The following is a 27,618-nucleotide window of genomic DNA, read 5'->3' on the forward strand; positions in this document are numbered from 1 at the left end:
CTCTCTTCACATACGCTCTCCACCACTCTCTTCACATACGCTCTCCACCACTCTCTTCACATACGCTCTCCACCACTCTCTGCTCATACGCTCTCCACCACTCTCTGCTCATACGCTCTCCACCACTCTCTTCTCGTACACTCTCCACCACTCTCTTCTCGTACACTCTCCACCACTCTCTTCTCGTACACTCTCTCCACCACTCTCTTCTCGTACACTCTCTCCACCACTCTCTTCTCGTACACTCTCCACCACTCTCTGCTCATACGCTCTCCACCACTCTCTTCTCGTACACTCTCTCCACCACTCTCTTCTCGTACACTCTCCACCACTCTCTTCTCGTACACTCTCTCCACCACTCTCTTCTCGTACACTCTCTCCACCACTCTCTTCTCGTACACTCTCTCCACCACTCTCTTCTCGTACACTCTCTCCACCACTCTCTTCTCGTACACTCTCTCCACCACTCTCTTCTCGCACACTTTCTCCACCACTCTCTTCTCGCACACTTTCTCCACCACTCTATTCTCGCACACTTTCTCCACCACTCTCTTCTCGCACACTCTCTCCACCACTCTCTTCTTGCACACTCTCTCCACCACTCTCTTCTCGCACACTCTCTCCACCACTCTCTTCTCGCACACTCTCTCCACCACTCTCTTCTCGCACACTCTCTCCACCACTCTCTTCTCGCACACTCTCTCCACCACTCTCTTCTCGCACACTCTCTCCACCACTCTCTTCTCGCACACTCTCTCCACCACTCTCTTCTCGCACACTCTCTCCACCACTCTCTTCTCGCACACTCTCTCCACCACTCTCTTCTCGCACACTCTCTCCACCACTCTCTTCTCGCACACTCTCTCCACCACTCTCTTCTTGCGCACACTCTCTCCACCACTCTTCTCGCACACTCTCTCCACCACTCTCTTCTCGCACACTCTCTCCACCACTCTCTTCTCGCACACTCTCTCCACCACTCTCTTCTCGCACACTCTCTCCACCACTCTCTTCTCGCACACTCTCTCCACCACTCTCTTCTCGCACACTCTCTCCACCACTCGCTTTTCGTACGCTCTCCACCACTCTCTTCTCGTACGCTCTCCATCACTCTCTTCACATACGCTCTCCACCACTCTCTTCTCACACGGTCTCCACCACTCTCTTCTCGTTCCACTCTCTTCTCACACACTCTCCATCACTCTCTGCTAATATAATCTCCAGCACTCTCTTCACGTACACTCTTTCAGTACACTATCTACAACTCTTGTCGTATGCTCTACACCACTCTCTTCTCGTATGCGCTCAGCCACTCTTTTTGTACGCTCTCATACCACACTCTTCTCCTAAGCTCTCCACCACTCTCTTCTCGTACGCTCTTCACTACTCTTCTTGTACGCTCTCATACCCCTCTCTTCTCATACCACTTTTTTCTTATATGCTCTCCACCATTCTATTCTTGTAAACTCTCTACCACTCTCTTCCCCTATGCCAGTGATGGCTTACTTCCGGCACTCCAGCTGTCGTGAAACTACAACTCCCAGCATGCTTTATTCATTCATTTCTCTGGAGTTCTGAGAACAGCCCAGCAAGTGGGCATCTTGGGAGTTGTAGATTTACCACAGCTGGAGTACTGAAGGTTAGCCATCATGGCCCTATGCTCCCCACTCTCTTCTCGTACACTCTACCACTCTCTTCTTGTACACTCTACCACTCTCTTCTCGTACACCGTACCACTCTCTTCTCGTACACTCTACCACTCTCTTCTCGTACACTCTACCACTCTCTTCTCGTACACTCTACCACTCTCTTCTCGTACACTCTACCACTCTCTTCTCGTACACTCTACCACTCTCTTCTCGTACACTCTACCACTCTCTTCTCGTACACTCTACCACTCTCTTCTCGTACACTCTACAACTCTCTTCTCGTGCACTCTACCACTCTCTTCTCGTACACTCTACCACTCTCTTCTCGTGCACTCTACCACTCTCTTCTCGTGCACTCTACCACTCTCTTCTCGTGCACTCTACCACTCTCTTCTCGTGCACTCTACCACTCTCTTCTCGTGCACTCTACCACTCTCTTCTCGTGCACTCTACCACTCTCTTCTCGTGCACTCTACCACTCTCTTCTCGTGCACTCTACCACTCTCTTCTCGTGCACTCTACCACTCTCTTCTCGTGCACTCTACCACTCTCTTCTCGTGCACTCTACCACTCTCTTCTCGTGCACTCTACCACTCTCTTCTCGTGCACTCTACCACTCTCTTCTCGTGCACTCTACCACTCTCTTCTCGTGCACTCTACCACTCTCTTCTCGTGCACTCTACCACTCTCTTCTCGTGCACTCTACCACTCTCTTCTCGTGCACTCTACCACTCTCTTCTCGTGCACTCTACCACTCTCTTCTCGTGCACTCTACCACTCTCTTCTCGTGCACTCTACCACTCTCTTCTCGTGCACTCTACCACTCTCTTCTCGTGCACTCTACCACTCTCTTCTCGTGCACTCTACCACTCTCTTCTCGTGCACTCTACCACTCTCTTCTCGTGCACTCTACCACTCTCTTCTCGTACACTCTACCACTCTCTTCTCGTACACTCTCCACCACTCTCTTCTCGTACACTCTACCACTCTCTTCTCGTGCACTCTACCACTCTCTTCTCGTACACTCTACCACTCTCTTCTCGTACACTCTCCACCACTCTCTTCTCGTACACTCTACCACTCTCTTCTCGTACACTCTACCACTCTCTTCTCGTACACTCTCCACCACTCTCTTCTCGTACACTGTACCACTCTCTTCTCGTACACTCTACCACTCTCTTCTCGTACACTCTACCACTCTCTTCTCGTACACTCTACCACTCTCTTCCCCTATGCTCTCCAACACTCTCTTCTCATACCGTCCATATCCCGCATGTCGTTCACTCTCCATTTTCATGCTTTGTCTTTTAATGAGAACGAGTGCAAACCACAATCCAGTAGCAGTGGCGACCAGCCTGTCAGGTTCCTGTTTCCATATAAGGGGGCCCCAAATATTGCATGCAGTCAGGGGCCAAATCTGTTTGAAGTTGGGTTCCACAGTCACTGATCAGACATTGTGATGTTTGTTTCTTCTGCAGCTTCAAGTTCCTTTCCGGAGATTTGTGCGGCAAGAGATAGTGGTGGAAGTGGTAAGATCCGGCTCCTTCAGTATTCTTTATATGTATTATTACCACATAGGTGAAACTATAAGCTCAGGGCCCCGACTACTGGTGTCTCCTCATGTGGCAGAGGGGACTGAAACATTGGGGTGATTGGTGTCTCATTTCACTGTCCCACAGAAAGCTGTTGGGGGCAAGAAGGACCGATCGCTCTTCCTGTTCACAGACCTTCTCCTCTGCACCACCCTGAAAAGAAAATCAGGATCCCTGCGGCGCAGCTCCATGAACCTGTAAGTGTACTATTCCTAAGAAGATGCAGAACTCATACTCCAGAGCTGCACTCACTGTTCTGCTGGTGCAGTCACTGTGTACATACATTACATTACTTATCCTATACTGATCCTGAGTTATATCCTGTCTTATACTCAAGAGCTGCGCTCATTATTCTGCTGGTGCAGTCACTGTGTACATACATTACATTACTTATCCTGTACTGATCCTGAGTTACATCCTGTATTATACTCCAGAGCTGCACTCACTCTTCTGCTGGTGCAGTCACTGTGTACATACATTACTTATCCTGTACTGATCCTGAGTTACATCCTGTATTATACTCCAGAGCTGCACTCACTATTCTGCTGGTGCAGTCACTGTGTACATACATTACTTATCCTGTACTGATCCTGAGTTACATCCTGTATTATACTCCAGAGCTGCACTCACTATTCTGCTGGTGCAGTCACTGTGTACATACATTACTTATCCTGTACTGATCCTGAGTTACATCCTGTATTATACTCCAGAGCTGCACTCACTATTCTGCTGGTACAGTCACTGTGTACATACATTACATTACTTTTCCTGTACTGATCCTGAGTTACATCCTGTATTATACTCCAGAGCTGCACTCATTATTCTGCTGGTGGAGTCATTGTGTACATACATTACTTATCCTGTACTGATCCTCAGTTACATCCTGTATTATACTCCAGAGCTGCACTCACTATTCTGCTGGTGGAGTCACTGTGTACATACATAACTTATCCTGTACTGATCCTGAGTTACATCCTGTATTATACTCCAGAGCTGCACTCACTATTCTGCTGGTGGAGTCACTGTGTACATTACATTACTTTTCCTGTACTGATCCTGAGTTACATCCTGTATTATACTCCAGAGCTGCACTCATTATTCTGCTGGTGGAGTCACTGTGTACATACATTACTTATCCTGCACTGATCCTGAGTTACATCCTGTATTATACTCCAGAGCTGCACTCACTATTCTGCTGGTGCAGTCACTGTGTACATACATTACATTACTTATCCTGTACTGATCCTGAGTTACATCCTGTATTATACTCCAGAGCTGCACTCACTATTCTGCTGGTGCAGTCACTGTGTACATACATTACTTATCCTGTACTGATCCTGAGTTATATCCTGTATTATACTCCAGAGCTGCACTCACTATTCTGCTGGTGGAGTACTGTGTACATACATTACATTACTTATCCTGTACTGATCCTGAGTTACATCCTGTATTATATTCCAGAGCTGCACTCACTATTCTGCTGCTGCAGTCACTGTGTACATTGCATTACTTTTCCTGTACTGATCCTCAGTTGCTTTCGGTATTATACGTCAGCCTACCATGGAACTCTGCCATCACACGCCCTCTGTTGGCCAGCAGGGGAACTGCAGTGGTGACTTTCTGCTTGTTATTTCAGGTACACCGCAGCCAGTGTGATTGACATCTCCAGCAAGTATAAACTGCTCTGGAAACTGCCCCTGGAGGATGTGGACGTAGTAAAAGGTTTGTCACCTCCTCGTACGTGATTCACCCCATGACTCCGGTCTCACAATTCCGGAATCAGGCCTAAATCGGGTTGAGGTTACACATTAACCAGTGAGGTTTCCACATATTAGACTGCACCATATCCCCAGTGACATCTGCCATAAACTTAGATTTTGGGTCCATTCACACGTCCGCAACTGTTTTGCGGACCGCACATGGCCGGCACTTTGATAGAAATGCCTTTTCTTGTCCGTGGCTGCGAACAAGAATAGGACATGTTCTATTTTTTGGCGGGGCAGCGGAACGGAAGTGCGGATGCGGACAGCACACAGCCCCATTGAAAATGAATTGCGGAACGGATTGCGGACCCATTATCCGGACGTGTGAATGGACCTTTAATCTGATCTTGGATTATAAAATCTCATCTACTCCAGTCACATCCAAAGCAACACTCCTGATTGTAATCGACCACACTGATGCTGACAGACCCGAGCCTATAATGCACTGTAATGCTGGACACTACATCTACCACAATGCTGGATAGCAGACACTGACTCAGCAGGGGCTGCTGGGGCATGTGAGATCAGGACACCGGGGGGTTTATATTTTATGATGGCCATTGTGGCACTTTGGTACTGTGTGACTGTAATTTTGCTGGTTTGTACACATCCTGTGTAGATGTAGCTGAGCTGAATTTGTCTTCCGTGAAGATAAGTTTATTTGCAGCCGTGTGGAAAACCTGACTCAGCTCTGCTACATCTGTATGACAGTGGATGTAGTGATCAGCAGTGGTAGCCCTTCAAATAATGCCTGTATATCTGATTGGGCAGGAACATCGCAGACCTCCAACAGGGACAGCATCCAGAAAGCCATCAGCCGGCTGGACGAAGACCTCAGCACCATGGGGCAAATCAGCAAACTCTCCGAGACCCTCAGCTTTCCACACCAGGTGCGTTGGGAATGGGATGAGGAGATTTGGGGGGGGGGGGGGTGGTCAGATTCTTAGATGGAAAACTGATAAACACACCATAAGTTTAAAGGGAGCACCCAGAAGGGCAACTCCCATCATCTCGCAGATGAAAGATGTTGGTCAAAGGGACAGGCATTGCCCAATCTGTAAAAGCTGCTGTGCTCCAGATATTGGCTGCCACTAGAGGGCGATACCTCTGTGCCTGTGAAGTTCAATAGGAGCCATCTACAGCTGTAGACACAGCTCCATCTAGTGGTGGCAACAAGCAGTCTATCCTGGAAGTTTTTCTTATTTTGCAGAAATTTCTTATTTTTTAAAATTGGAATAACTTTATTGATCTTTTAGGGAAAAAAGGATAAAAGTTTTCCCCATTTTTTCATGTTCTTTTTTTAAAGGTACTTCTTAGTTTACCCCAAAAATGAATTGTCTGGTCCTCCCATGTATCGTGATGTCGTATAGCGCTGAGGCCCTATTGCGGTTTTACATTTGTCTCCTACCCTTAGCCTCACACGACCATATGTGTTTTGCGGTCTGCAAAACACGGATCCGCAAAAAATACAGATGACGTCCATTTGGCATCCGTTTTTGTTTTTTTAGAATCCATTGTAACAATGCCTATCCTTGTCCACAAAACGGACAAGGATAGGACATGTTCTATGCAAACGGGACCCATTGAAATGAATAGGTCGGCATCCAATCCACAAAAAAAAAACGGAACGGACACGGAAACAAAATACATGCATGTGCATGAGGCCATGAGGTACGATCCGGCATGATCACAGGGTGCCATGACAGACCGCCTGTAAACTAACTGTCCCTTTACCTTGTTGGGACAAGCAAGAAGAGGTTAATAAGTAAAATCCCCCCAGCATCTCTCATCATGTCTAGCGCGGTCCGGTGTTGTGACTGCGCCGCAGTAACACGACGTGTGATGTCATCGTCCTTATGAAATCCGACCCTCCGGCCGCTGTAAACATGTTAATTATTGTGTTCTGGAACTAATTTAATTAGGATTTCTTCCTCGACTATGTCTAGATGCAAACCCAGAGAGAGGGGAGCACGCCTCATCGTCCAGAGCTCCCTGCATGGCATACTCAGGAACTCTGCGGATACTCTGATGTATGTGTCTTCTACTCCAGTCACACCCAAAGCTGCATCCAAACTCAATTAGCCCTGTGCAGATAGCCCCCCCTTGCATCGTGGATAATGTTGGCTTTTCGGCATGAAACCTCTGCATAATATCTAGTGGAAACGCTACATTACCCACAATGCATCACATTCTCTGTACAGATACTGAATCTGTTAAATGCAGCTCTGGATGTGACTAGAGTAAAAGTCATTGTGTTACCATGCATCTTAGGTAGCATACGTTGTGCTTACAGTTAGTCTTCAGGCAGATATTACAGGGCGCATATTTCTTCTCATACTTGGCACCACGTCGCCCTTCGGGCGCTTGGCAGCTGCGGGTTTTATCCTCTGCATTAACGCTGTTGTTTGCCGCGGATAAAGCTGTATTGTTCGCGCACAGAGACTGGCGGACAGTCAAGACAAATCACGGTCGGTAAGATTCCCCCCCCCCCCATAGACGTTAACTATAAATGCGCTGGATTCCATGTAAAATATAGAAGAGCTTTTATAGGTTCTCCTGTGGTCACTGTCGCCCCCTGCTGGGTAATGTACTGCACTGCTAAGAGGAGTGGGGGAAGGGTGTCGACAATTATTCTGAGCACGCTTTTGGGTCACCTCCGTGAAATGAAGGACAGGCATATGGTAAATGTATCCCTGTTTTGTGTCCACAGACTCTTGACGATGTCATCAAAGACATGATGGCGTCCGTCCATCGAGAACTGGCCGAGAAGCAGTCCCTCTCCTTCTCCATGTCGTTCCCGCCAAATAAAGTGGAGCTGACCACCACCAAAGCGGACGGCACCGAAAGCTATATGTTTGAGTTCAGCAACCCGGACGCCAGGCTCCATTTTGAGCAAGCCTTCGAGGAAGCCAAGAAGAAGCTGGGTAATGGATAGACCAGACCTTAGGGGACAGTGGGGGTTGTAGTCAACTAATAAACGTAAATGTGATGAGCATCCACCACATGGGCAATGGGCGGACCTCTTCTCCATAGGACAGCTTATGCATATCATAGTCATAAAACTAAGAGAGAGTTCCATCATGTCCAACCAGGACCATGGCCTCCACCCCCTAAAAAGCCATGGTGGCCAAGATAACCACCACTTTCAGCCCCTCCATGTAGTGCACAACTATCAGTGCCATATGGGGCTTAAATACTACTACCGCTATGGAAGTGTGGAAATCTGGTCGTAGGACACAAAGTTGAGGATCCCCTAGAACTGACTGGAGCATCTCCGTTATTACAAAATGGTTGCCCCCTGCATGTTCCATGCTATGGTCAGACCTGTGAGGTAATGAAGATGTAGCACTATGAGAATAACCAGTTGTCTTCTCCTCAGCCACAAGCAAGAATCGCTTGGATCCAGAGTTTCTGAAGGCCATTCCTATCATGAAGACCCGCAGTGGCATGCAGGTGAGGAGAATGGGAGGTTTCGGTTTTCTCTTTCATAGACTTTGTTGTCATCTATTACAGTACGCTCAGAGTGGACAATTAACTTGAACCTATGGGAGCCTACAAATCAAATGGCTCAGTCAGGCAACTGAAAGCATCAAAGGGCCTATCAGCTGGTGGAGCTCTGCTCCATGCTGGTGTATGATGGTGCCAACTGCAGAACCCTCTGCTCCATGCAGGCCTATAGTAGAGCCAACTGTAGAACTCTCTGTTCAATGCAGGCCTATGGTAGAGCCAACTGCAGAACTCTCTGCCTCATGTAAGCCTATAGTGGTGACAGCTGCAAACCGCTCTGCTCCATTTAGTTCTAAGGTTGGGGCAGTTACAGAAAGAACCCTCTGCTCCATGCAATCATATTGTGGAGCTAACAGCAGAAGCATCTGCTCTGTGCAGGCCTATAAAGTGTTAGTTGCAGAACCCTCTGCTCAGTGTAGGTCTATGGTGGAGCTAATGGCAGAACCTTCTGCTACATGACGATCATTGGTGGCGCCAACTGTAGAACCTCTTCTGCTCCATGCAGGCCTATGGTGGAGCCAGCTGCAGAACCCTCTGCTCCATGTAGATCTGTGGTGAAGCTTACCCACAGGTCTCTCTGTTCCATGTAGGTCTATGGTAGAGCAAACTGCAGGACTGTGGTGGAGTAATCTGCTCAACCTTCTGCTCAATGAAGGCCTATGGTGGAGCTAGCGGCAGAACCTTCTGCTACATGTAGGTCTATGGTAGAGCAAACTGCAGAACCATCTGTTCCATGCAGATCTATGGTGGACCAAACTGCAGAACCCGCTGCTCTGTGCAGACCTATGGTGGAGCTAATGGCGGAACCTTCTGTTCTGTGCAGACCTATGGTAGAGCCAATGAGAAACTGGTTTATCATTTTCTGCAAAACCACCTCCAACGTGGAGACTTTGTCTCCTATGCTGGTCTTCTCAACAGTTGCTGTAATAATCACTGTTGGTTAAATTATTTTTCCCAGTGCTGAAAATGGTTATCCATAATGGAGGGACAGCAGGGATAGGGCAATAGGGCCAACCTCCCCAGTTATTTTGGAATTTCCCAGAAAGCTTTGTTCTTGCAGGGCTGGTTCATAAGGACTTCTGAAGGACTCCATAGTGGATATTTACAATTGGAATGCTCAAGTTCCCCCCATGTGTGAGCAGTTGGGTGCCTGGTGGCCCACATCATCCTCGGACCCATCAATTTACCCCAAGGTGTAACCTACTAATGTAATGATCATGTCACCAGCAGAGTATCTGATCACAATCATCAAGATTAATTGAGGAATTTTGTTTTCTAAAAACTTGAAATTCATTAGTAAATCAAAAATAATATTTCCTCATTAAATTCTCCTTCCCGATCTCCTTATATTGTGCTTCCTCTGGGGTTGCCATGGTAGCGATAACAGACTCTTCGCATGGGATTCCTGTCATGTGACCCCCGAGACAGGAAGTCCATGGAAAGCAGAGATTTAGGAGATTAGGAAGAGAGAAATAAAAAGGAGGAGACTATTATAAGGTTTTACTGTCATATAAAAATTTTACTGAGCCATAGTTTTAATAAGTAAAGAAACCCTTTAATTTAAAGGGACAGTAACCTAAAGAGTTTCATCTCTGTTCCTCCAGAGTATAAAGACCATAATTAAGTCACTTTCTTCTTCCAGTTCTCATGTGCCTCTCCCAGTCAGAGCAGTCCTGACAACATGTATGAGGTCTGGGTGTGTAACAGCGATGGTTACGTGGGGCAGGTCTGTCTGCTGAGCATCAGGAACGAGCCCACGGTGGAGGCATGCATCGCTGTCTGCTCTGCCCGCATCCTCTGCATCGCCTCGGTGCCTGGACTGAAGAAGAATTACAGGTAGGTCGGCGCCCGCGTCCTACCTTAAAGTAAAATGTGAATTTTTTGTTGCAACCTTTTCGATCAATTCTTTCAATTCTTAAAGGGGTAGTACAGAATTAGTAAAATATAGGCACTTTCATCCAAAAACAGCACCACACCGGTCCTTGTTTGTTAGCGGTATTGCAACTCAATTCCATTGAAGTGAATGACACTGACCTGTAATACCACGCACATCCTGTGGACAGGAGTGGCGCTGTTTACCTCATCCTGGACTACCTTTCAGATGGTCATTTGGAGTGTCCAGTTCTTGCAGAGTGTTGTGTAACAAAGGTGGTGGCAGCTTCCATTGTATTACTGTGACATAAACATGAGCTTGCTGAGGAGTGAGAGCTGGACACGATAAAAGGTGACTTATAGAGGTTGAGAAGAATCCAGTCAAATCAGCAGCAGGACACAGAACCTTTAAATAATAAACAGATCCATCAACAGCAGCTTGTTGATGGTTTCCAGAATGAAAAAGGAGCTTCCATGTTCATGAATATGGAATATCCCATGTGTCATAGGGAGGGAGGGGGCTCTATGACGTGTTGAGATTATTACATTTTTGTGTCCCATAGCAGAGAGAGACCACCAGCCCTGATGAATCGCCCATCGGAGCAGCATCTGGATGAGCCTCCATCCCAGCAGTGCCTCCATATCTCCATCTCCGGATCCTCCCTGGAGCTCTCAGAACACACAGATAGTGCCAGCCGGGACTTGGTGCCCTTTGACAGTGACGATACAGACGATGAATCCTCTCCCAGCCCCTCCGGAACCCTCCAGAGCCAAGCCAGCCGCTCTACCATCATTTCCAGTTTTACGAGTGAGTAACATTTAGCTGAAATCAGTGGGGTGCAGAGAGAAATGTCAAAGCGACCCGGTCTGGTTCACATTAAAAAATCGGAGGACACACGCCACAACATAAGTGAAGGGTATGGATCCAGTCTGTTCAGGATCCCACCATTTGCATGAGTCCCATAGAAATTACAGGGTCTGCACCATTAAAAAAGCACCAGTCATCAGGATCAACCTCATTAAATCAGGCATACTGCCTAGTAGGGTTGATCCTGCTGGTCGCAATGATACCTGTCTTGTGAAAATCTGTTGTGGCATTCCCCCCCCCCCAAAAAAAACTTTTAGTCTTTATACAAACAAGAGCTTTAGTGCATCAATAGGCGAGGCATAGCTCCGCAGTGCAACTCCGCTTTGGAGTGCTGGCCACGCTCCTCGATGCTCGGAAGTCCTCATTTGTATAAAGAACTAGCAGAAAGACCCGGCTTCGCACAGGTATATTTCATCTATTTCATTTAATGTTTCTGTGTGTCGTTAAAAGATATCGACAAAATCCCCGATAACAGTGACCTCTACAGCACCCCGCCCCTTTAACAGTGAACTCCACATCCCCCACCCCTTAATACCGACCCCCCCCCCCCACAGCAGCCCATCCCCTTAGCTTTGACCTTCACAGCAGCCCGCCCCTTTAACAGTGAGTTTCACAGCACCCCACTCACTTGACAGTGACCTCCTCAGGGGCCCACCCCCTTAACAGTGACCCCCACAGTACCCCGCTGCCTTAACAGTGACCTCACAGTACCCCGCTGCCTTAACAGTGACCTCCACAACAGTTGCCCCTTTAATAGTGGCCCTGCCTCCTTAACAGTGACCTCCACAGTGTCCACCCCTTTAACAGTGATCTTCACAGCGCCCTGCCCCTTTAATGCTAGGGCTACATGACAACATGTGTCGCTCAGCATTTTGTCTCAACAATTTTTATAATGATAGGTTATGGTGTCTAGAGAGCTCTAACCCCCACAAGATTTCTTTCCAGGTATCAAGGGATGTGTATACCAAGTTTTGTTGAAATCAATGGTTGCGTTTTTGAGTGATCGTGGAAGATACATACATACATACATTGACGGGAATATAAAGCAAATGCTTTATATAAAAATTTGCATCAAAGGAAAAATTTCAAAGGGAGTTGATCCTAGAGGTGGACATATAAAACACCTCAAAAAGAGATAGTTGTTAATTTAGTTATGTTGTGCAATCAGTAAATCATGGTAAAAGCATTTATGCAAAAATATAAATTATTTATTAAACAATAACTCAGAATATAATCATAGCATAATGAATATAAAAGTCAATAATATGCAATAACACACAGTGATATGCCGTACCCAAAATTCGCCACTAGATGGCTCTAACAGAATACCAGCGTTCCATAACACTTCTCAAACATAAAAATGTAATACAACCCGCCTCAACCACAATTATGAGATATAAAACTCGATAATAATCAGGACAGATACGAACCCTTGCTCTGCTAAAACTATGACTAATCTTGGATATTGGGTAGTATTGCTACATAAGTTATAAATTATCAAGCCTGATCCAGACTATGGAATTGAAAAATATTCAAATCAGAGATTCTCTCTTGATATCAATATTGGATCTTCTATTCAGTAATATGCATCTTTACTGAATAGTGATAATATTGATGTAGTACATCTAACATTACACATCCGCAATAAAGCGGGGATTTTCCTAAATATCAAGCTAATTAATTCAATCAATATTACATATAATAAAATTATACGTTACCCGAGAGTACAAATGATATGCAGAGTCTAAGGGAAGTCAGCTCTAAGGTCTGTTCTCATTGAGATTTTCTCCTGGGGTCTCTCCTTTCTTTCTTTGTTTCTCTGTGTTTCTGTGTCTTCTGTTGCTCCCTGTTGTTCTTTTCTGTTGCTGTTCTCGCCCTTCAATGTGTGTGTGGTTTATGATCACTAACTTATCAGTTAGACACACCTTCCTAACTTGAAGTTTTCCAATCATTGTCGGTTAGGCGTGTACATATGATAATGACTGTGATGTCACTATATCACCCAGAATGCATTTCAGCTGTTGGTGCAATGTTACCTATTCATACCTAGGTGGCAGTATTGCATAAGCTACTAGCATCATCACTATTAAGGGTTAACTGTCCAGGTCTGATTTTCTTTTACATTCTATACACATAATATATGGAATCCTAAAACGGAGTTAAGGGATTATTTTTGACACCTAAACCCATTAAGGCATAGACTTGACATTTAGCCTTTGCCCATACTCTCAAATTTATGTACCGATAAGAATATAATGGACTTTGTACTCAGACATTTCTGTCTCCTCTGTTACACCAACGGTTGATTGATTGTTAGTTAAAATAACACTGTCTCACTACAAAGTTTACACTTGAAATTCTTCTCATCACGCTTTAGGAGTGTATGCGTTCCTAGTGAGAAATATATAAGATAATAGATGCATTGACGTCCTTTATAATATTCAATAATATAATACAATACATATGTCCTATTAATTATCTTATACTAAAAACTAATGTTCATTATGTGTATACATACATCACAGATTTTCTGCTTCATCAATAGACATTAAACCATAGGGGTAATTAACACCAGAGAGTCTAGAGAATATCCTCATCTCAGTAATAAATCCGTAAGGAGACAAGAATGACTCTTCTCAGACTGGTAACACTACAAAAAAAAATCCTTTCCATGAACCTCTTTCGGCCTACTTTAAAATACATACAAAATGGTGAACATAACATAATATGGCCTATTATATATCAAATCCACTATAATTAGAATATTTTGATATAAATGTTATATACCTATGAAAAGGCACAACAACATACATATATACGTATATATATATATATATATATATATTAGATAAAAGTATTTTTTCTTGGGAACGCTGCAACCAATTTTCACAAGGCAGGTTTTAATCAGTAGTATCAACCCTACCAGGCAGTATGTGTGCTTTTAACAGGATTGATCCTTCTGAATCTATTTTTCAAAGCATCATTTCTGATATAGCTTTAGCTTTTTAGACGTTCTAGTCACCGACTAAAACGCCTTATCGATAACGACAATGGCCACCTAGAGGCTGAATGACACATTGTGTATTACATGTCATTGTGCTGAATGTAGGGATTCTTTTTATAGTGGTGGGTTTTATGTTGACTTATTAGATGAAGAGATGACAAGTGTCAAGGACACAATGGCTGAGACCACCAGCTCTGAAGAAGAACAGGAGCCTGGGTTCCTGCCCATCCCCAGCAACTTCAACCAGAATCTGGACAGCGAGAGTCCCACTGATGGGCCAGCAGTGAGGAGATCCAGCCGAGGATCCTTTACAAGGGGCAGCTTAGATGACCTTCTGAGTATTGACCCCGAGGCTTACCAGAGCTCCATGTGGCTGGGGACCGAGGACGGCTGGTATGAGATCAATATGTATCTTATGGTGGTGGCAAGGTTATAATATTGGGTGGGAAAACCTAGAGGGAACTAAATACCACCACTTGGGGTCTTCAGACCCAGCAACATTACCTATGGAATGTGGTAATTATTCATGGTCCCAGCCTAAGGTGGCTGATATATGATATTCTGATGATACTGTAAGACTTTCTGAGCTCCTTGTCTTCACTGCCTAGCATCCACGTCTACCAATCTTCAGACAACATCCGGAATCGTAAGAACAGCATGAAGATGCAGCATGCGGCCTCAGTCATGTGTATCCTGTAAGTGCCACGTTCACCACCCTAGATCCATTCATTGTTAGTCATGGGCTCTTCCCCACAGATAAAATCACAAGGGGGAGGAGTAGGAAAGGGAAAGTTTTCTTTGGCCATCTGAATTGGTAACCAATACAATTAGGCCCCAAGACCTCAGAAGCTGATAGTCCACCGAACCTCTAAGAAAGGGGTTTAGAAGAAGGTGGAGCAATGACTTCTCAACATCTCTTGTCGCCTTCCTTTGCAGGTATCTGGATAATCAGGTGTTTGTGTCCATAGCAAATGGAGATCTCATTGTGTACCAGAGAGAAGCAGGTAAGAGGCTGACGGAGAAGCATCAAAAATTGTCACATGAGATCCAGCACTGACGCGTTTCAGGCTACTGTGTTGAAGGGTTAGTAAGACCTGAAACGCGTTGCAGGTCCATCCAGTCTGGGATTTTACCTGTCATTGTTCAAGAAGTGTTAAAGTTATCCCTTGTCCTGCACTGATCACGGGGGTCCGACCACTGGGATCCCCACAGATCCTGAGAGCAGGGATCCCCTTCCCCTCTCAGAAAGTCATGCATTCCCTATTGGACTGACGGAGCGCTGTGCTCAGCTGTCTCCAGCAGTCTCATACAGAATAAACAGAGAGAGCACTGCACAGGGAACGGGACCCTATTCTCCGGATCAATGGGGGTCCCAGCTGTGGGCAGCATATACCTCAGCGTATCTCAAGCTTGACGTACCATTCTGATTTCTGGTGATTTATTATTTTCCTTTCTTTTGTGATATTTTTGTGAACCTAATTCTCTGGAAACGGTCTGTAACATCGCTCGCATGACTAATGGTGGTCATGTGTAGGAGAGTGCTGTAAGCCAAGCGATTGTTCTGACGCCTCCACCGAGCATGCAAGCGTTTGCAACAGGGTGAGGGGTAAAAGCCGCTGTAACAAAGGATCGAATAGCAGGCAGCAAACCCTCAGATGCAAAGGCAACCTATTGGCAGTCCATGATGGCAATGTGAGGGCACTGATGGGAACCTGCTCCTTTTATCTAAACACTAAGCTGCTGCAGTTGCCATTGACCGTGGAGTCTGAGGGGTTAAACGGCCAGGATCAAAGTTCTCTCCATCAGCTGTATGTTAGATATACTGTTCCTGTACCATGCGTTAAGGACACCGCACCAGAATATGTACATGTATGCTGAATGTGGAACCATATAGTATATATAGATTCGCTGCAGTATGATGTCCTCATAGGTGATGTCACGTGACATCATTGACAGGTAGCTTCTGGCACCTGCTATAGCTTTTGCAGGACCCAAGGCGTGTTTGATGTCTTTTTGTTTATTTTTTCTAGGGAGTTTTTGGGACCCTCAGAATTCAAAAACTCTGACCCTCGGTTCACCTGGAAGCCCAATCACTAAGATGGTGTCCATCCTTGGGAAGCTGTGGTGCGGCTGTCAGAACAGGGTCATCATCTTGAACACATCGTCCCTTCTTCAGGAGGTAAAGGGGTGACCTTCAAAGGGTGATGCCATGCATCAGGACCATCACTGGGGGCAGTGTTATAATGTACATTAGGAAAATCACGTTAACGGGCAAGGCCAAATTTCTTATTGCCTAGTGCAGCAGCCATGAGGATGCAAAGTGTGGAAGATGTGTTCTGCACCATCCCATGTCTTGATAAATTGTGCGCAACTTGTGGCATATTAAAGAACAGAATGTAAAACAGGCTAATTAGAGTGTGAGCTGCGGGGGCCAAGGCCAGACTTGCCTGACTACAATCTGTACAGAGCTGCAGGATGTTGTGATGCTATGTAAGTAACCATTTATTGAGGCCGTTCGCTGACAGCTGATGGATCTCTGAGGAAACGGTTACGTGGATGTCAGCACAGTTCTGTCCATGTCCTGATCCGTCTCTTGTTCTCCATCTTCAGCACACATTCCATATTGGACAGGATCAGAACCGCTGTGTCACGTGTATGGTCACAAGTAACGTGGGGATGTGGATCGCTCTGCAGGGAAGCGCCCAGGTTCGCCTTTATCACGCCACAACCTTTGAGCAGTTGGCGGAAGTGGACATTGCTCCGCCCGTGCACAAGATGCTAGCAGGTAACGATGGTTATATTATACCATAGTCATATAATATACCATAGAGGGTAACCTATATTTATGTAATCTACAATAGAGGGTAAAGGCAATGGAGCGCTTCATATAATATAACATGGGGGTAACGATGGTCGGAATCTTTATATAATGTATCATAGAGGGTAACGACTGTCAGCATCTTTATATAATATACCATAGAGGGTAACGACTGTCAGCATCTTTATATAATATACCATAGAGAGTAACGACTGTCGGCATCTTTATATAATATATCGTAGAGGGTAACGACTGTCGGCATCTTTATATAATATACCATAGAGAGTAACGACTGTCGGCATCTTTATATAATATACCGTAGAGGGCGACGACTGTCAGCATCTTTATATAATATACCATAGAGGGTAATGACTGTCGGCATCTTTATATAATATACCATAGAGGGTAACGACTGTCAGCATCTTTATATAATATACCATAGAGAGTAACGACTGTCGGCATCTTTATATAATATACCATAGAGGGTAACGACTGTCAGCATCTTTATATAATATACCATAGAGAGTAACGACTGTCGGCATCTTTATATAATATATCGTAGAGGGTAACGACTGTCGGCATCTTTATATAATATACCATAGAGAGTAACGACTGTCGGCATCTTTATATAATATACCGTAGAGGGCGACGACTGTCAGCATCTTTATATAATATACCATAGAGGGTAATGACTGTCGGCATCTTTATATAATATACCATAGAGGGTAACGACTGTCAGCATCTTTATATAATATACCATAGAGAGTAATGACTGTCGGCATCTTTATATAATATACCGTAGAGGGTAACGACTGTCAGCATCTTTATATAATATACCATAGAGGGTGACGACTGTCGGCATCTTTATATAATATACCATAGAGGGTAACGACTGTCGGCATCTTTATATAATATATCGTAGAGGGTAACGACTGTCAGCATCTTTATATAATATACCATAGAGAGTAACGACTGTCGGCATCTTTATATAATATACCGTAGAGGGTGACGACTGTCAGCATCTTTATATAATATACCATAGAGGGTGACGACTGTCAGCATCTTTATATAATATACCATAGAGAGTAACGACTGTCAGCATCTTTATATAATATACCATAGAGAGTAACGACTGTCGGCATCTTTATATAATATATCGTAGAGGGTAACGACTGTCAGCATCTTTATATAATATACCATAGAGAGTAACGACTGTCGGCATCTTTATATAATATACCATAGAGAGTAACGACTGTCGGCATCTTTATATAATATACCATAGAGAGTAACGACTGTCGGCATCTTTATATAATATACCATAGAGGGTGACGACTGTCAGCATCTTTATATAATATACCATAGAGAGTAACGACTGTCGGCATCTTTATATAATATACCATAGAGGGTGACGACTGTCGGCATCTTTATATAATATACCATAGAGGGTGACGACTGTCAGCATCTTTATATAATATACCATAGAGGGTAATGACTGTCAGCATCTTTATATAATATACCATAGAGGGTAACGACTGTCGGCATCTTTATATAATATACCATAGAGGGTGACGACTGTCAGCATCTTTATATAATATACCATAGAGGGTGACGACTGTCAGCATCTTTATATAATATACCATAGAGGGTAATGACTGTCAGCATCTTTATATAATATACCATAGAGGGTAACGACTGTCAGCATCTTTATATAATATACCATAGAGGGTAACGACTGTCAGCATCTTTATATAATATACCATAGAGAGTAACGACTGTCGGCATCTTTATATAATATACCATAAAGGGTAACGACTGTCGGCATCTTTATATAATATACCATAGAGAGTAATGACTGTCGGCATCTTTATATAATATACCGTAGAGAGTAACGACTGTCGGCATCTTTATATAATATATATCGTAGAGGGTAACGACTGTCGCCATCTTTATATAATATACCAGAGAGGGCAACGACTGTTGGCATCTATATATAATATATCGTAGAGGGTAACGACTGCCGGCATCTTTATATAATATATCGTAGAGAGGGCGACGACTGTCGGCATCTTTATATAATATACCATAGAGAGTAATGACTGTCGGCATCTTTATATAATATACCGTAGAGAGTAACGACTGTCGGCATCTTTATATAATATATATCGTAGAGGGTAACGACTGTCGCCATCTTTATATAATATACCGTAGAGGGTAACGACTGTCGCCATCTTTATATAATATACCATAGAGAGTAACGACTGTCGGCATCTATATATAATATACCAGAGAGGGCAACGACTGTTGGCATCTATATATAATATATCGTAGAGGGTAACGACTGCCGGCATCTTTATATAATATACTGTAGAGGGTGACGACTGTCGGCATCTTTATAGAATATGATATAGGGGGTGACAACTGTCAGTATCGTTATATAATATACAGTAGAGGGTGACGACTGTTGGTATCTTTATATAATATACCATAGAGGGTAACGACTGTCAGCATCTTTATATTATATACCATAGATGGTAATGATCTTTATGTAATCTACCATAGAGGGTAATGGACAAGGGAGCGCTTTATATAATATACCATGGGGGTAACAAAGATTGGGAGCTTTAGACACTACTCGCAAAAAGTTAAGGATATTTGACTTGTGGGTAAAATTTCAGGATGAACCTAAAATCCCCTCTAACCTTTACAGGTGAACTTAATGTGACCATCTCTAAACTTCTGAATGCACATGTCCAACTGTTCAATGTTTCAGTACATTTTGCACAACTTGCTGTTCTCTAACAAGGAGCTTAACTGCAATATTCACAACAGGTGTTTGATCTATGAATCACCCTATAATTTTCCTGGTTTAATTAGAATTGGTATTTAAACAGTCCTCCTCATCATGCTGTTCACATTTTGACATCATGAGACCAAGACGACACCTAACAATTGATCAACAGTACCTCGCCATTGCGAGGCTTTAAGGAGGATGTTCTCAGACGTAAGTGGCCACTGAGCTTAGAGTGTCACAGAGAGTCATCAGCAGGTTGTATCAGAGATGGAGAGAGACTGGAAGAGTCACAGAAAGGCAGAGAAGGGGACGTCCTTTGGCCACATCCCCCTTTGTGAACAATGTCCTGCAGAACCGGATGATGAATGCCACACAACTCCAGGCACATTTAAGGGAGATGAGAGGCACCCAAGTGTCACGTCAGACCATTCAAAACCGTTTACATCAGCGTGGTTTGTGTGCTAGACGACCTGCAAGGGTACCTGACCACAACACCAGGCACAGGCGTCATCGTCTTACATGGGTCAGGGAAAATCTACGCTGGACGAGGGACCAGTGGGCCTCAGAGCTGTTCACTGATGAAAGTTGATTCATGCTGAGCAGAAATTATGGCCGCCAATGATGTTTGAGGCATCTAGGAGAGCGCTCTGCATCAGCCACTGTTGTCACCAGACGATCCTTTGGTGGTGGTGGTGTTACAGTGTATGAAGGTGTGTCTAGTCAATACAGAACTGCCCTACACTGTGTGAATGGTACGGTGACAACCTGAAGAACATCATTAATCCAGTCATTATGCCTCTGCATGAACAACGCAGGCCTAATTTCATCTTCACGGATTACAATGCGCCAGATCATCAAGGTCGCATCATTAGGGAACGTCTGCTGGAGACTGGGGGACCTCATATGGCGTGACCTGCACTTTCTCCAGACCTGAATCCCTTTGAAAACCTATAGGATCGGCTGATTTGCCGTGTAGAGGCTCGTAACTCTGTACCCCAGAACCTCAATGACCTGAGGGCCGCCCTTCAAGAAGAGTGGGATGCCATGCCTCAGCAGACAATAAGTCAACTTGTGAAAAGCAGGAGATGTAGTTGTCAAGATGTAATTGATGCTCAAGGCCACATGTTCTTGAGACACTGACATTTTGTGGCGGTATACCCACCACTGGGGTCGTCTTTTGTTTCAATTAATTGTCGGAGATGAGGAAATCACCATTACTGCTTCTACTGAAATGCCCGACTTTTATGATATAATATCACTGGAGCCGGAACTTTTTACATTTTCCATAAATTTCACCCGAAAGCCAAATATCCCTAACTTTTTGTGAGTAGTGTATTATATGATATAGAGGGTGATGACGGTTGGGATCTTTATATGATGTAGAGGTTTATGTGTCTTTCTGTTTTTATTGTATTCAGTTCAATGTTCTCCTCTGCTTCCCCTCAAGGCTCCGATGCCATCATCCGCCAGCACAAGTCGGCATGTCTGAGGATCACGGCTCTTCTGGCTTGCAAAGATCTTTTGTGGATTGGGACCAGTGCCGGGGTGGTTCTCACCCTGACCATCACCTCCAGCACCAGCTCTTTGAAGGGCCCCATCAGCCCAGTTGGACTCTCTCAAGGACACACAGGCCATGTCCGGTTCCTCACATCGGTGGAGTTACCTGATGGATTTGACGTGCACTTTCCTCTGCCTGGAGACCAAGGTGAGTGGTTGCTGTTACCTGCTCCACAGCTTGGTGGCGCTACATAACTAAGAACCGTATTGGATCCACATGATTGAGGGAAGCAAATCAAGGGCAGAAATTATCATAGAAATTTTGTCAGTGGCCCAAGTGTCACTGTGCCATTGTATCACCCCAGTTTTCAGCCGGCTCTTGTCACCCCAATTGTTGGCGACCATTGTTGTCACTACAGTTTTTAGCACTCTTGTTGTTGCCCCAATTTTCAGTGTCCATTTTTTACCCCAATTGTCAGTGGTCATTGCTGTCACTCCCAGTTGGCCATTGTATCACCCCAATTTTTATTGTTGTGTCTCCAGCTGATGGTGGCCATTGTTGTATCACCCTAATTGTCAGTGCCCTTTGTTGTCAGCAGCCATTGTCTATATCACCTATTGTCAGTGAGCATTGCTGTCAACCCTAGTTGTCAGTGGCCCTTTTTGTCACCTTACTTGTTGTCACCTTTAACTGCCAATGGCCCTTGTTGTGTCACCCCAATGGTCTGCGTTCTGTCACCCCAACTGGCAGGTTTTGTTGTGACTTTTTAACCCCTTCTTTACTACCATCAGGCAACGAACAAACATGCGACACAGAAAAGAGAGACCCCACCCGACACCGACCAAAATCCAAACTCCTGGTCATCAGCGGAGGAGACGGCTATGAGGACTTCAGGCTCACCAACAGCAGCGAGACTGTGGGCAGGGATGACAGCACCAACCACTTGCTGCTCTGGAGGGTGTGATGACCCCACCACACAGCACTCTTCTGATCTCGCTGCTGCCCATTACTCCGTCTTTGGCTTGTCTTTTGACGTATTCCATTCTCACACCTCCATTGCCCCATCCAACATCTCCATGACGCAGGGTTCCAGGAGCCAACTCCAGAGAGGTTTATGATGAGCGCCAGGGGCCCTCAAGTCCAAAGAGTCAATGAACAAAGCGTGGAAGTTTCGGGTGGTACGACAGAGTACAACTGCCAAAGTGTCCATGGTGATGGCCATACTGGTACTCTAACGTGCCTACAGCTGAATCCTCAAGATGGTGGGAACATGTCGTCGGTGGGTTCTCACCGGCCCTCGGCACCTTCTAAGTCTGCAAAAAGGTATTAACCACTGGTGAGTGAGCAGCGACTCTGGCGACACGTCCTACTGCTGTCCGTCAGTGCTTTGTCCGCATTTTCCTACAGACATTATAGCAGTCGGCGGGTCCACCTTCGGTCAGGCCCAACAAGACCGAGCGTCCGGAGGGTCTGACTGCTCACTCCGATTCTGTGGCTACAAATAAACTGTGTATAAGTGTTGCCGGCCCGGTTGGCCGCCATTTTTTTTAAATGTTCTTATTTATTGTCAAGTGAAAAACTTGTGTCCTGAAAATTTTAATATTTTTTAGTGAGGTGAAACGGATGGCGATCTCTGCGTCTTGTGGTGATAGAGACTCAAGAGACACTACTGACCTTGGGTTTAGAAAGACCAAATTCAACCCGTTAGGAGCAACCAGTGACTCTGTGGGCGCGCTGAGATTTGTAGTCCCCATGCGGATGAGGAGCTTACCCGTTGCTCTCGACTTGATTCCATCCGCTGAGACTCTCCATGTCTAGAAGCTTTAAAGAGGGTCTGTTCTGGCATGTCTGACTCGTGAGATAACAATCCCACCACAACACTGGGTTGGGTCATCCCTCGGTTATTCCTCCTGCAAAAAAAATAAAAAATGGTTGAGGATGTGTCCCTGCACAGTCTGTCGCTGTCGGTGCCGATCTGTGTAGATTCACACAAGGTGGGTGGCAATGTCAAATGTATCTCCAGGAGGAATAACAGAGGAATAGCAAACAAAAAAACTTAAGCAGACCAGACAGAGAAGATCAGACCGAATTTTATTTTTTTAATTTTTATCTTTTAACATGGCTGCTGCGTCTTTAACACGTACAGTATATGATCGATTGGATGGCGTTAAACATTGTGCCTTGTGTAAGTATAGAGGAGATACAGAGGATATTGTGAATGTACAGAATTTCCGCGGTGATGACATCACAGCCTCGGCAGATACAGGGTATTAAAAACATAACATGTATTCTTGACCGACAGGGGGTTCAGAATCCCCGGCGGCATGGGAAGGTGTCGTCTGATTGGACCAGAGTCTATGCTACACAATGAGTTGTCACATATTCAGCGTATGCCTCTTCATTTTACTTCTGCTTGGAGGCTTATGACATCACACAGAGACCATTCCCCAACATGTGATTAACTTCTAAACAGATATGGGCGACATCCCCTTTAAAAAATATATATTTTATTTTATTTTTTATTTTTTAATTGTTTTCTGTATTAGCTTGTGCTCAGAGTGCATTAACTGAACTTGACACTAGGTGGCGGTGCTGCTCTTCTTGTAATCACCAGTCCAAAGTATTGTCATTTTGATGCCGCATGCACCAATTCAATTTTTTTATTAATGCTCTCTTGAACCGGGGTGTATAGAGGAGAGGCGTAGCCTGCAGGGAGATTAGAATATACACGGGTGAAATGTCCGTTGTAGTTGAGGCTTGGAATGGATGGGGCCGGGCCCTCCTCTTGAGTGTTTACTCTACATCAGATTTTATTTTATTTTTTTCACCATTGGACTCTTATGGATGGACGTCCAATAGTTTAGAGAGTCCGGGCGCTGCAATTTCTACTGCTGAAATAAGAGGAAAATCGAAAAAAGAATGAATTTTCGGAAGTAAAAAAACATCTTTATGTACAAAATCCTCGAAACTCCGAGCTCCGTGTAATATCACATTTTATAGAATCGGAGAAATATATATTTTATTGCATTAAAGTGTCTCCTCTGAGGATGATTTTATCATTTATACCTAGGTCTAATCCTCCGAGAATGCTGAGTAACTTTGTACTTACCTTGCATTAAATATTTTATACTCCAGTCACAGCCAAAGCTGCATTCACAATTCTGCAGCCTTCCTGTTCGCTCTCGGGCTGTGCAGAACACTTGAAGTTCCTGCAGCGAGAGCACTAACAGGAGACCTGTTGAACTGTGAATGCAGCTTTGGGTGTGACTGGAGTAGAAGGCAGGACGTAGCTGAAGATCAGGGGAAGAGAAGTGTTTGTATATAAGTCTTGTATGTGTAAAGTTACTCACCTTGTCTCTGGATTGTATCTGGACAAGCGAGGAGTCCTGCCCTTTTTGGGGAGGGTGTCTGCCCCTACATAACGCCCTGTGCACGCTATTCCAGGATGCGCGGTGTGTATATATGTATCTATATTCCCTTTTCATGGCACTTCCATGACACGTTCACTGTTACATTGTATCATATAAATAAAATGGACCCTTTATTATACGAACCGACCACGGCCTCCTGTATCAATACGCTACGCGGGCGAAAACCGCGACTGAGGCGGTACTCTGCGCCATAAGGCTGCGCACCATATACTCTGGAGAGGTGGTCACACATGGGGGGGTCTCCACTGAAATCAATGAGAGTGATCACAGCTGCTGGACCCCAGCTGATAAATCTGGGGCTGGCCTTTTAAATTGTATAGATTTAAAATTTATATAGATCCCTCCACAGACATTTTTGGATACTACAAGGAATCTTTTACATTACAGGGTCAGGCTACATCTAGCAGTGAGTAAATACGTCTGTTGGCGCAGATTGTTTTATGCTCCAGTCACATCCAAAGCTGCATTCCCATTCTCTCTCATGCTGCAGGACTTGGCACTTCCTGATTCTGGAAAGTGACCGCATGGGAAGCTCTCCCATCGGCTGCTGCCTTCTCTCCAGCAAAAATGGGGGGACCATCCCTTAGTTCCCAGGACTGGAGGTTGTGGGAAGTGACTGGACTACTGACAATCAAAGCTGCTACAGGGCCCAGCAGTAGAGGGGCCCGTATCCACTCTCATATGAGAAAAAATAGAAAGGTGACCTGGCTAGGATGCAGGCAGAGTACAGGTACAGCGTATATGTTCTGTTAAGATATACCTGATTTGACCACAAGAGGGAGACAGAGAGGAACAATAAGTTACTTGGGGTTATGGGGGACGGATGAAGGGTCAATTGCAAGGAGAACATAGAGAAGAGACGGAGCACGGAAAAGTTACTGCTAGGTGGATTGACAATTTCAGATAGTTGAGGGATGTGACAATCATGCAAGGATCCATTCCTAATGGGGCTAATCATTTAAAGGAACATTCATTTTATAAATGCATCTGGTATATAAATGTGATTAAAAAGAGAGACCTAAGAATGTGTAGATTGTGAGGCCCTTTTCCTATTCCAGCCTATAACCAGCCAGACATGTATGTATTACAGCTAATCGGTGAGAAAACAAAAAAGCGTCATGTACTCTCTGCAGCATAGGCCAGAAGAAAAATCCTAGTTCTGCCCCTCAGTAAATATAAGAAATATCTAGTTCTGGGCACGAAGGAGGGGTGACCACGAACTTGGCCACCATTACAGCCCCTACACGCGTTTGTCATGCACTCTCTGCAGCATAGGCCAGCCAGTAGAGGAAAAATCCCATTGCTGCACCTCGTGACTCTGATATCATCAGTGAATAAAATAATACTGGGGTGACCACCAATATGGCCAACATTACAGCTCCCACAAGAGGTTGTCAGCCAGCTTTCCACAGACCACGAACAGCCCTTCTACCTGATAACGCAGTGATGCATCCCTACTACTAATGCCGAATAGGCAGGTTTGTCAGTAGTGGCGGCCATATTGGTTGTCACTCAGTTTTTCAAGGACTTATATATATTTTTTATGAATGTGATACAGATTTATAATTAAAGCTGCCGATTGCGTCCATTTTACCGCAGGCGTAACCACGTGTCCTATGGCGCCCACCAGATAATGAAGTTCCCAGTACAACTCTGCCAGTGCTGCTATGTCTTGCACTGTAATAAGTCCCCTCCAGCACTTACGGGGTTACAGAACGTCATTTTTTTTGGGAGGGAGTAAGACTATGGACCTTGAGTATTGTACATAGGAGCAGACAGTAAGTTGCCTTTCCTGTAAATAATATTCTGAGTGTCTGATTGTCCAAATCATTTTGATGGCATATTTTTATATATATATAAATATAAAATGTCGGAAGCCTCCCACCCTCACATAGAAGTTGTAACCACTCCGGCGCCTTCGGGGGATGGGTAATGTCCTCTTGGTGTATTGTGTGAGTCGCTATGACTGCCTTATTATATTGTCTTATTTTGTCACTGTGGATTCTTTGTAAATAAAGTTCACCGGTGTTGAATCCTATCTGTTTCTTGTGTTTTATTACAAAATAAGACCGATTTCTCCAACATGGCGGCACAAAATAGCGGGGACGGGTAGCCATCTTGCATTGATGCTTGTATCCAGTTACACCTAGGAGCCACTATACAATGTATGGCGCTGTGGACACTATGATGAGGCTGCACCACCATGAACCTCCACTGACATAGGTCATCAATTTTTCCACTTACGAGCAAAAGGATAACAATGTTTTGAACTTTTTTGACTTTCAGGCTCCATATCTCACCATCCACTACGGCTTGGAACGTGAGACTCCCATCATTTTATAGACTATCATCTTGGCTATCTCATACATTGATTAGTTCTGCAGATTCTTCTCATGTAACTGCATTGTTACTGTTTTGCTTCTGGTGGTGGAACAATCTTCTTCTTCTTGTATTGTACAAATTACAACCTGTCCTCACATTCCCTCATAGCTCAGTGTCTTATTAGGTTGATTCCCAAGTGAAAGGAAACTGGTTCTAATCCAGGAGCCGCCATGAAGAACATTTCCCAAGAAAAAAAAAACAGTATCATCCAGCTCATCGATGGCGGTATCTCGGCCAAGAAAATAAAAACTGGAAGAATACAAAATGAAGTCCGTCCATCCATTCCAAATCACACCTATATGGAAAGAGATCCCACTCTATGTATAACAAAATACACCACAATTTTTTATTAAAAAATACTTGATAGTTATTAATGGGTGGCTCTCCTGCTTAGCCGAACAGAACTAGGTGCTCTAACCAGTAAGACTCACCCAGTCTAAAAA

General features: G+C 44.7%; 1 protein-coding gene across 1 annotated transcript in view; it reads left to right on the forward strand.

The window, feature by feature from the left end:
• ARHGEF17 (Rho guanine nucleotide exchange factor 17) overlaps positions 1–26,831 on the forward strand; it is a 64,313-nt gene extending 37,482 nt beyond the window's left edge. Inside the window, exons 7-21 of the mRNA XM_044285417.1 lie at positions 3,128–3,178; positions 3,329–3,438; positions 4,878–4,963; positions 5,776–5,894; positions 7,715–7,928; positions 8,384–8,457; positions 10,154–10,347; positions 10,947–11,191; positions 14,402–14,648; positions 14,864–14,950; positions 15,192–15,259; positions 16,286–16,434; positions 16,866–17,040; positions 21,312–21,569; positions 22,154–26,831. Coding sequence (XP_044141352.1) covers positions 3,128–3,178; positions 3,329–3,438; positions 4,878–4,963; positions 5,776–5,894; positions 7,715–7,928; positions 8,384–8,457; positions 10,154–10,347; positions 10,947–11,191; positions 14,402–14,648; positions 14,864–14,950; positions 15,192–15,259; positions 16,286–16,434; positions 16,866–17,040; positions 21,312–21,569; positions 22,154–22,326 — 2,250 coding nt within the window. The 3' untranslated portion in view covers positions 22,327–26,831. The remainder of the gene's footprint in view (positions 1–3,127; positions 3,179–3,328; positions 3,439–4,877; positions 4,964–5,775; positions 5,895–7,714; positions 7,929–8,383; positions 8,458–10,153; positions 10,348–10,946; positions 11,192–14,401; positions 14,649–14,863; positions 14,951–15,191; positions 15,260–16,285; positions 16,435–16,865; positions 17,041–21,311; positions 21,570–22,153) is intronic.
• Positions 26,832–27,618: the final 787 nt, after the last annotated feature.

The sequence above is a fragment of the Bufo gargarizans genome, chromosome 3, assembly GCF_014858855.1.
Source record: "Bufo gargarizans isolate SCDJY-AF-19 chromosome 3, ASM1485885v1, whole genome shotgun sequence".
In the NCBI taxonomy this organism is placed as follows: Eukaryota; Metazoa; Chordata; class Amphibia; order Anura; family Bufonidae; genus Bufo; species Bufo gargarizans.